The sequence below is a fragment of the Olea europaea genome, chromosome 10 (genome assembly GCF_002742605.1).
Source record: "Olea europaea var. sylvestris chromosome 10, O_europaea_v1, whole genome shotgun sequence".
Classification (NCBI taxonomy): domain Eukaryota; kingdom Viridiplantae; phylum Streptophyta; class Magnoliopsida; order Lamiales; family Oleaceae; genus Olea; species Olea europaea.
Window position 1 is genome coordinate 11,758,584 of NC_036246.1, and position 11,529 is coordinate 11,770,112.

The window sequence follows — 11,529 nt, forward strand, 5'->3', positions numbered from 1 at the left end:
TCCATTGAAGAGACGAAGTTTTACGAGACATGTATTTAAATATTTATTCTACTCTTTTTTTCTACATCATATTAGTTACCGGAGTTTTAATTTATTAGTTTTTATTTTGATGGTACATTTTAATTATGTCTCGTAGAGTATGTCAATGTTTGTTTTTTAATTAATTTAAACATGTTTTATTATTTTTATTTAATTTTCAGCTATTTTTATATGTCGTTGATTGATGTTTTATTAGACACATTTTGTATCAAGATGAAACTTTCAACTGGTGCACGCAGTCTGATCCAATATTTGAAAACCTAGATTCAACCACTCAATGTCACCCTTACTATAAAATTCTCACTTAATCAGTTAAACGTCATTATTTTAACATTTATTGTAATACTATATTAATTACATAATATAGTATCTCAATAACGATATCTTTCTTATCATCGGCATCTCCAACCTAGCTTCAAATGACATAAAATATCAATTTTGTGCTCCCATGGCACATCTCCAAGTAGTAAAAGGGGAGGGTGGAAAAATCCAACTTTACGTGAGGCTGTCGCATCAAGGGTTCGAATCCTGAAATATGAATTTGGCTCTTGGGTAAGTGTAAGTGTACAAGTAACCTTCTACCCTGTACCCTTGGAGGCATAACCTGCGATTTATCTCCCTCACGATACTCCAGGACAGGGGCGGTTGGGAATCCTTAAAGTTGGGGTTCAACCTTTAAAATATCAATTTTGTGTGAAAATATGCTCGAATTGGACTTCAAATTTTTACACCAAGCTAAAATAATGAACATTGCACTTCATTTGGTGTGTCTATATATACAGTTTTATTTATTTCTCAACTAGATCTTCATTTTATACTACAATAAATTTTAATTCCTTTTATATCATTTTATTACTTAGGCCTTGTTTGAGCTTCATTATTTTCTTATTAAAATGAAAAATATGACTGTTATTTATCACATCAAACCACCATATTTGACTTTTTATCTCTTGTGTGGGGTCCATAATGACTATATTTTTCATTCTTATTTTTACAATAATATGGCTCAAATGGGGCTTAATGACTTGATCTAACTTATATTTGTTTTATTTAATTAGTATTTTTATTAACATGTTTAATAAACTGTAATGAAGTAATAACTAATTAAAAAACTTCACTAACTAAAATTCAAAAATTTAAAATTTACATATTACAAATTACCAAAAAAAAAAAAAAAAAAAAAAAAAAACTACAAAAAAAAAAAATAAAAAATATAAAATTTAAAAATAAAAAAAAACAAAAAAAAAAAAAAAAAAAAAGAAGAAGCAATACGACAACGTAAAATACAACATAAATTAAGACAACAATTTAATATTATGATAGATCACTTTCAGACCATAAAAATATTGACCGCAAGAATTAAAATTTGGCCTTGTTGTTGAGCTCTCTTTTGCATAATTCTTTCTTTGTTCATTTCGAAAAAACTCGCGTAAATTTGTATCCATTTTGGAATTCAAAACTTTTAGTAAATGTTTTTTTAAAATTTATTATAAATTTAATATTTTAGTTAATTAAATATAATTTTTAATTTAACAATTTTAGTAGTAATAGAATATGTAATTAAATAAATTAGCTGTTGCGAGCTAAAAAAGGAAAAAAAATTGAGTGAATGACTAAATAAAATATGGTGTAAAAGTTCATCATTTTGATGAAATGTGTTTGAGATGGTCTTACGGAAGTATATCCAACTACGGACAAAATATTACAGCCGACAAATTGTTAGTATTTAAATCAGTTTCTAAATTCCAAGTGTAAAACGTGTGATTTTGTCGTCCTTGCTTGCACGCAATTCTTTGAATTAGCATCGTTGAAAGTTGCTCGTAAATCATAACGATGCCAAACGGGAAAAGAAAAAAATGTGAAAATTTCCCGAGATTAGACATTCGGGAGCATCTAGGGCTGGATATAGTACGATTCGATTCTGTTCTCGTTAGATTGAACCGGATTCAAAATTTTTAGGTATTTAGTAAGTGGAATCGTTGAGTCCAATTTAATTATGAAACCGTTCGGGTACGATTCTACTCGATTCAGTTCAGCTCGATTTGGTTCCCGAATTCCATACAATAATTAAATTTTTTAATATTTACAAAACTATATTAATTTAACTAATGACATATTCAATTTTGGCTCTTACAAAATAACATAATTCAATCTTATATATTTTTTGAGTCTCTCTTTTATGGGTTTTTTCATAAATTTGATTGTTAAAATCACGAGAAGAGGAAATAACGAGCTCACAATAATTAAAAGAGACATTGTTGATCTTTAATTCGATTCTCCAAAACGGTAGAAATGACACTACGGTAGAGTAACATATTTGGGTAAAACTTATGTCAATTTTATTAAATTTGACTTGGACTAAAAATACAAATTAATATCATATTTTTGGATTTCAGCTAAATTAACTAACTAGCAAATTTATTTTTAAAAAATAATAATAATTTGACCTATTTACAATAAATAAAATTTTAAAAAAATTAGAGAGAATCAATTCTTATTTGGTTCTTCTATTTTTGATCTAGAATCGAGAATCAAATCAAATCAAACTCATCGGTCTCAATTCAAACACATGTTCGGGTATTTATCTTAAAAAGAATCACTCGGTTCGGTTAGAATCGAGTCAGGTCGGATTCGATCAATTCGGTTCGAGAGTTTTATTCAATCTAAGTAACATCATATCACGCCTCAAATATTTTAATAAGAATTTGATTATGAAATTCATTGTTGGGGGCAGCACCTTTGATAAGATCAAGGACATGTTTGAGCCATATTTAAAAAAAAAAAAAAAAAAAAAAATATATATATATATATTAAATTGTGATTTGATATCATTTTAACCACATATTTTTTAATAAAATAATATTAAACATAAATCATTTTTTTAAATTTTTTAACAATATATTTTTCATTACTACACTATTCAAAAATACATTCTAACAACAATAACTTCTCAAACAAGGGCTAACAACCCATAGGTCCCTGCTTATATTCATATTTCTTTGTTTCATCAGAATCAGAAATGATGGCATTCTTACAGATATTGTACCAAATGGAATAATTTTAACTGATGGATTGTGTTCAGTGGGTAATGGGATTATGGGAACGGGGGCGGATGTGGGTTAGTTCAGTTAAAAGCAAAGATCATCTTCTTCTTCCTAACATCACCACTCTTCCCGTTTCAGCATTTTACCCTTTGTTAGTGGATTTCAACCCTCCATTAAAATTTGTTCTCACTATTCAATTTTTGTGTGTGTATATATAGAGTCTAATTCCTCGACATATTCCACTGGTAGGAGAGTAGTCTTTTTGAGTTTTCTCTCTCCTCTTTATTTCAGATCATTCTTTTTTTATCTTCTTATCTGCAATCTTGTGATTTTGGACAAAGAAATAAGATATGGGTTCATATAGAAATACCAGAAATAGAGTTCTGCTAAGTCTTTTTCTTCTTGTTTTTCTTGAAGTGATTAGCCCATCAGTTTCATCGGAGGTATTGCTTCCTTTGCATAACAGTAATATATACATGTATGTGAATGGATTATGATTTGTTTTATGTATAAATATGATGTCTGGTTGCAATTTTTTTGTTCCAGTTGTACGTGGTGTATATGGGAAGCAAAGGTAGTGATGACCCAGATGAGATTTTCAGGGCAAACCACCAAATGCTTACTGCTGTCCATAAGGGAAGGTCTCTTTCTTGATACTTATTGAACTGTATCATTCTTTTTCAAAAGGGTTCATTTTATTTTTCTTCTGTTGTTATTTTTGCTGCTTGTCAATTAATGATTTGCTATAAATGCGCAGCGATGAAGAAGCCAGGGCTTCTCATGTTTATAGTTACAGACATGGTTTCAGAGGATTTGCAGCCAAGTTGTCTGAAGAACAAGCCTCTGAAGTGGCTAGTAAGTCCTTCTCTTTTGCGAATAAATGCTACTTGTACCTCATCCATGTTGACAAATTGAATGATTTTGGATTCTGTACTCCTGAAAGAAAATTAAGATTACTCTGAATATATAAGGATAATAAAAGGATAATAATTATAATATACTTGGATAAATTCAAACCAGAAATGCCAGGAGTGATATCAGTTTTTCCCAACAAAAGGAGGACGCTACACACTACTCATTCATGGGATTTCATGGGCTTAATTGGTGAAGAAACTATGGAAATCCCAGGTTATTCCACCAAGAATCAAGTTAATGTCATCATTGGCTTTATTGATACAGGTGATTTCTTTTGAAGCTTTCTCTATTTTGTTACTTTTTTATTATTAGGTCACTGAAAGGTCATGTCATAATTAATTTATTAACAAAAAGTATCATTTGATGGCTGATAAAACTAGCTCTTGACATTGATTGCAAGTGATTAAGGAAAAAATGAATTATTGAAGATATTCCTTTACTTCTTTGTCTCTCTTTGTTGTAAACATTCTGTTATATAGTAAATCTTACACGAGTCCATATAATCTGCCCTTCTATTAGATTTCTTTTCTCTCTTTTATGGCTTGGCAATGGCAACTAATCCTTACGAGTTTTCGGAAGTTTAGTAATTTCTTTCAATAAATAGTCCATCTTCATTATCCATGACATTGAGGTTAGTAATAACATTGGAAATGAATGGTTCTAAAAGGTTGTTATTAAAAGTTTCGTAGATAGAGATTTGCAGCTTGCAAAATCCACATGCAATGCCATGAAAGCATACTTAGCCACTTTAGTATAAGTGTATAACTCAGAATTGACCTCAGTTTATAAATGATGCCACTGTCTCATTTTCTTGTAATAATTCTATTCAATTTGCCCAGAACTTCTCTTCTTCTCCGTGCTACTGCTATGTATAGAACTCCAATATTCCCTTTAAAAACAAAAACAAGAAAGGTAACATTTAACTTGTTAATTCTTGGGGACCATCATAGTACTACAAAACGCTATCCCTATGTACTTGCTAATTTTTTTCTCTCCCAAATAATTAGAATTTCACGTAAGACAATGTATGGCAGGAATTTGGCCAGAGTCCCCAAGTTTTAGTGATGTCAACATGCCTCCAGTGCCAACTGGATGGAAGGGACATTGCCAATCAGGGGAAGCATTCAACTCTTCAACTTGCAACAGGTCAAAAACAGTATGGTCCTACTTCAATTACAATTTCTGTTGATCATTTAATTTGGACCAATATCAGCTAAAGTATCCTCCTATAGGAAAGTGATTGGTGCAAGATATTATCTCAATGGCTATGCAGCTGAGGAAGAATTGGGGAATACCGTATCGTTCAAATCTCCGAGGGACAGCTCTGGTCACGGCAGTCACACAGCTTCAACTGCTGCTGGTCGTTATGTCAATAATATGAATTATAAGGGGTTGGCATCTGGCGGAGCTCGAGGAGGGGCACAAAAGGCTAGGATTGCAGTATATAAGACTTGCTGGAGCTCTGGTTGCTATGATGCTGACTTGTTGGCTGCATTTGATGACGCCATTAGAGATGGAGTGCATATCATGTCCGTGTCTTTGGGTCCCGATGCTCCCCAGGGAGATTATTTCAGTGATGCCATTTCTGTGGGATCATTCCATGCTGTTAGCCACGGAATAGTGGTTGTTGCTTCAGTTGGAAATGAAGGAAGTTCAGGTTCTGCTACAAATCTTGCTCCTTGGATGATCACTGTTGCTGCTAGTTCAACTGATAGGGAGTTCATATCCGACATCATACTTGGAAACAGAGCTCACTTTTCGGTAATCAGTTTATGTCTGCATCTATAATAATAATAATAATTGTTGATCTTACTAAGGTTCCTATAATTGGATAGGGTGAAAGTCTGAGTCTACTTAAGGTGAACACCTTGACAAAGATCATCTCTGCTTCTGAAGCTTATGGTGGGTACTTCACTCCTTATCAATCCAGGTGAAGCAGAAGGCAGTTGTGTATAATCTGAATATATGTATTCTACACGGAAATCTCATGTCCCTTTCCTGTCTCATGTTTGTCCCTTTAGTTATTGCTTGGATAGTTCTTTGAATATCACAAAGGTGAGAGGTAATGTTCTAGTATGCCTGCATGCTGGGAGCTCAGCAGAGTCGAAGCTGGCAAAAAGTGCGGTAGTAAAAGAAGCTGGAGGAGTTGGGATGGTTCTTATAGATGAAACAGATAGAGATGTCGCCATTCCTTTCGTAATCCCAGCAGCAATTGTTGGCAAAAAAATAGGACATAGGATCCTAACTTACATAAATAATACAAGGTTTGTCACTTCAGTTGTTGGCAAGAATTTTTTCTGTGTGTTTTCTTTGATTCTATTCTCTCCCTTGTCACTGAGTCTTTCACATGGACAGCAATCCTACATCAAGGATTTTATCTGCCAGGACTGTATTCGGATTCCAAGCTGCTCCTCGTGTTACACAATTTTCTTCCAAAGGTCCCAGTATCTTAACCCCTGAAATTCTCAAGGTAATTTAGTATAAAAAATGGGTTTATCTTTTTATTACATATTACTCTTTTCTCTATATTTTCTCGAACTTCTCTGTTGTGTTTCCTTCTGCTTTGTCTGCTCCTTATTGAACTTGAAACTGTTATTAAATAATATCTGCAGGTCATAGATTCACTGGAATTTCATTTGTACTTTTCTTGTTGAACATTTTTCCACTGCTGAGTTTTATCTTCTCAAACCAATTGAGATACCTGACGTGCATTATTCTTCTTGTTTGAGTATGTTTTTAGCCCGACGTCACAGCACCTGGATTGAATATCCTGGCAGCATGGTCACCGGCAACTAACAAAGTGAAGTTCAACGTACTCTCTGGAACTTCCATGGCTTGTCCACACGTAACAGGAATTGTAGCCTTGATAAAAGCCGTGCATCCATCTTGGTCTCCATCTGCAATCAAATCAGCCATTATGACAACTGGTAAACTGATAAGTTTAAAATCGACATAACTTCTATCATGTATATTTACATCATAGCTAAATGTGAAGTTTGATGCAGCTACTGTATTAGACAAGCATCGGAAACCTATTACATCAGGCCCAGATGGACGAAGAGCGAATGCTTTTGATTTAGGTTCTGGCTTTCTGAACCCAAGGAAAGTTCTTGATCCTGGTCTCATATATGATGCAGCACCCACAGATTATAAAGCCTTTCTTTGTTCAATTGGTTATGATGAGCAATCAGTGCATTTGATCACAGGAGACAACAGCACTTGTAATCAATCTTTTGCAACGGCATCTGAACTCAATTATCCATCCCTCACAGTACCAAATCTGAGGAAGTCTATTTCAATCACTCGTACAGTGACAAATGTCGGGAGGCCAAGGAGCATTTACAAATCTGTCGTGTTTACTCCAACGGGGATCAATGTCACTGTAATACCCAAGCGACTGATCTTCAATAGGTATGGGCAGAAGATCAACTTCACTATAAATTTCAAGGTGACTGCTCCATCAAAAGATTATGTTTTCGGATCCTTGTCATGGAGAAGTAACAAGTCTCGGGTAACCACCCCACTGGTTGTACGGGTTGCCAGGTCCAGGTCTGGGTCCGGATTAATGATATAAGCAACATTACACCCTGAGGTATATGATCTTGGAGTACTAAAATGGGGACACAGATAGAAGAACACGAGAACGAATGTGCAATGTTCAAGTCCCAGTGTAGATTGGTATCCATGTCTAGACATTAGAATCATTTTTGTCAGATAAACCTATATTAAAGTATTGAATACATATTTTTGGACCATTCCTTTATTCATTGGTTGGTGTTCGGGTTTTTCAACACGATATAAATTCCTGCAATTTTAAAATACTGGAAAACTCGGCGAATAAATGTCGTCTAGATGGTATGTTCAATGTCTAATGTGTCAGAAGAGCTCAAAATTCAATGGATCTTACAGCACCTACACAGACGTATATAGTTGCAATTTCAATGAAATTCAATATACAAGTGACTTCACAGATAATCTAAATTAAAGATGACTTCAACTAGTTGAATACCAAACTAGAATAACATTGCTTGTAAAATGGTTTGACAAAATCTATAGCAAAGAATCACACTGCATAACTTAGATTATCAACATAAAATTCCCATATTTTCATGCTTACAGGAGCAAGGGTTTACATTATTCAACTCGTAGCTTGCTTGATCAGACATTGCACAGTACTAAACAGAAAGATAAAAAAAGTTAAAATACTTGTCCTTTATAGTTCCGATCCGGTCGAGTAACGCATAGCACACATCCTTATATAGCATATAATGATTAGTCATCGCAATCTTTAGCCCTGATGCTGAATATCCGAAGGATCAATTAGGCCTTCCAAGACAACAAGCTCATCCAGCAAAGATAGCTTCTCCTTTTCAAGGGCCATAATATCGTCTTCAACCTCTTTCAACTCTGATCCCAATCCAAAGCTTTCCTCTTCCAGTAGCAAATATTTTCGCCTCAATGCCCGATATTCATTTCCAGAAGTAGAAGAGTCTGGCAATGAATCTGAGGCAGAACGCTCTTGTTGTTGGAACAATGGGGAAACATTATTAATATGTACTTTTCTGGAGGCCATCTGCCCTTTCTGGCTAGAACCGGGTTGTGCGTCTTGAAATCTTTTCCGATTATCCCCAGGTGCATTAAGCATTACTTTTGTTGAAGGTTTCTTTTTTCTTGGCTTACTAACCAAGGTATCATTTGTTGGCAGCATTTTCTGATCGTCCATTTCTCAATCAATTCGTGGATAGCACTTTACTGACGGAAGACCAAAGAAGAACAAAAACATAAATACATGAATAGATATGATATACCCAATAAGATACAACAAAAGTAAGATTAAGAAGATGATCCTGCTTGACATTGCAACAGTTTTTCTGAACAAGCACCTATATTGATACATACTAAATATAACTGACGGTAAGTTTGATATGGTCAACTATAACATTTATGCAACAGGGATATCTGAATTCCTATAGCATTTCTTCGTTTTACCCTACACACGTCTCAACATTGCCATGCTTCCATTTTCTACATGTTCTCGGAGCAGAGGGAGCAGAGCAAGAGGCCTGCTTTATACCTCAATTCCAACAATTTTCAAATTGATTTGTATGCAATATGCCACTGGATTAATGAAATAAAGGTATGGCGACTTCAGATATTACTATGATCTAAAGGGACAAGATTCCAAGCTCCAAAGGCATGTCAACAAAAGAAATGATGTTAATGAATATCATTCTGAAGACAAACATCATCCACCTCTACAAGAACATTGGAAACTAGACATGGTATCTGCTAATATATCCACCTACCCTGTTATTCTATCAACCGAAGATGCACGTCAGTTACTAGAAGTCTGGAAAGATACATCATACATGCAAATAAAACCAAATTCAAGAGATAATGATAAATCATCTTCTAAAAATGAAAGAAGTCCATCTAGCGCCTGTCCAACTTATTAAATGTAAAAATGAACTCGACTCTTGATTATTGCAGCACAATCTCACTTGATTGGGTACATCACTGTGGAGAGAACCATTCAGTTTCTTGTGCTCGATTCATGCATCTTATGCAATTGCGAGACAAGTCATACTATAAAAATAATAATAATAATAATTCCCGTAAAATCCATCAAGATAATATTTTTCTTAAACATCAATTGGACTGTTTTATCCTAACGATGTTCTTCTCTCTAATATATATCAAAATTAAAAAGGGATATTATCATAGCCATGTAACTCGATCCAAACTCTAGGGGGAAATTGAAAATCACCCAATGCAAAAAATAATAATTGCACACAGAATCTCAAAAAAGAACTGAATTTCAAGTTAAACAATAAATATTACTCTAAGCTCCAATGGCATGTGAGTCAAAGCTATGGCAGTGATGTAATGAATATCATTCTACATCCACCTCTACAAGGAGATTGAAATCTAGACGTGGCATCTCCTAATATTCCACCTACTCTGTGATTCTATCAACCGAAGATGGAAGGCAATTACTAGTAGTCTAGAAAGATACATCATATTAATTACAGGGGCAGAGCCACCTTTGGTCTAGTGGGGCAACTGCACTCACTGGATTTTGGTCCTGGGTATTTCACCTATTAAACTTGAGGGCGGCCAGTTTTAAAGGCGAGGAGAAAATCATAAACAACGGCATAACAATTGAAGAAAAATGTTGTCAAAAAACTCATTGTTGCTAGAGGAGGAAGATTACCATCAAGAAACCAAAAATTTGGGAAAGTAAATAGATTATAAGGAGTTGAGTTGAAATTAAATAATTAAAATCGGGGAGTGCGATTTCAACATAAACCCTTTCTGATACTACCTTCGAATTTTGTCGATGAAGAACTTGGCTAGAAATCACTGCAACACAAGATAAATTGGCGCCAAGTGATGAATGTCACCCTTTTTGCTTCTCCCCCAATTTTTAGCGCAATACCAAGAAAATCTTTGATCTATGGATAAGAATAAAGCAGGCATATTACACATGCTTATACATGGGCTTACGAGGTTTTTTCCCCGATGGGCCTTATAAGTAATTAGTTTAAGTGAAAATTACATGATTTTTAATTTAACATCAGATTTACAACTTATTTATTCAATAATCAAGTCATAATTCAACTTTTTAATATTAGTAATAATATCATTAAATTAAATTAATCTAGAACCTCCACTCCCCTCACCCCCACAAACCCTAATTCATTTAAAAAAAAAAAAAAACTATTCATCGTCATTGCTACATTATTTCACACCCCGTGTGACCGTGTCTCTTCATTCGATCTCCTCCTTCGTAGTCCCTTTGACGACTCTTCACGTTGAAGCAGTGACGCCATGATTGTTAACTTCTCACTTCAAGATTAGATTTACAACTTATTTAGCCATTGTTTGTATCCATTTTTATCTCTTCTTTTTAATCACACATTTTTCAATAAAATAATATTACACGCAAAATTAAAACATTTTCTTAATTCTCAACCACACATTCTTCATCAATTCACAATTTCAAAATACATTCTTACTTAAAAATGAGAAACAAACAGGGACTAATTCAAAAATCAGATTATAAATCAACTTTTTAATCGTAGTAATAATAATATTATTAAATTAAATTAATCTACCACATCCACTCCACCCATCCCACAAACTCTAATTCATTTTCAAAACTAACCATCATTGTTGCCGCTTCATTTCACATGTAGCCCCCTCTCCATCATATTTGCTTCTTCGCACCCCTTCGATGACTCTTTATGGTGCAATAATGATGCCACTGCTCCTTGCATAGGCGCAATCCTTTTTCCTTGTCCTGTGCATATGTGTTTCTCTATTTTCATTGGTACGATATATTTTTCCTGTCACCTTTATTTTGTCTTTCATTTGTTTAGTGTGGTTTTGATGGTTGTGGTTTGGTGTGGTAGAGGTGAAAGAGATGGTGGATTTGAGGAAGTGGTTGTAGTGATTGTTGATATAGACGATGGTAGTGGTGAGATAATGGTGGTAGTGACGTTGGGTTTGGAGATCATTTTTGTGAGTG

At 34.2% G+C, this 11,529-nt stretch overlaps 2 protein-coding genes across 3 annotated transcripts; one reads left to right on the forward strand and one right to left on the reverse strand.

Moving 5' to 3' along the window:
* Nucleotides 1–3,067: 3,067 nt before the first annotated feature.
* Nucleotides 3,068–7,783, forward strand: LOC111401229 (subtilisin-like protease SBT3.5). Of its 2 annotated transcripts, none has more exons than XM_023028873.1 (11): nt 3,068–3,526; nt 3,630–3,724; nt 3,841–3,938; nt 4,104–4,262; nt 5,033–5,144; nt 5,231–5,759; nt 5,834–5,928; nt 6,020–6,262; nt 6,354–6,468; nt 6,739–6,925; nt 7,004–7,783. In XM_023028873.1, exons 1-11 carry the CDS (start codon nt 3,434–3,436, stop codon nt 7,570–7,572), a joined length of 2,295 nt encoding a protein of 764 aa, XP_022884641.1. In that variant the 5' UTR covers nt 3,068–3,433; the 3' UTR covers nt 7,573–7,783. The 2 variants fall into 2 exon arrangements, with proteins under 2 accessions (XP_022884641.1, XP_022884642.1); XM_023028874.1 differs by having other exon boundaries at nt 3,070–3,526; nt 5,033–5,154.
* A 254-nt stretch (nt 7,784–8,037) lies between these two features.
* On the reverse strand, nt 8,038–10,598 carry LOC111401230. Its single transcript, XM_023028876.1, has 2 exons — nt 10,324–10,598; nt 8,038–8,750 (listed from the first exon to the last, which is right to left on the reverse strand). Exon 2 carries the CDS (start codon nt 8,719–8,721, stop codon nt 8,287–8,289), a length of 435 nt encoding a protein of 144 aa, XP_022884644.1. The 5' UTR covers nt 8,722–8,750; nt 10,324–10,598; the 3' UTR covers nt 8,038–8,286.
* Nucleotides 10,599–11,529: the final 931 nt, after the last annotated feature.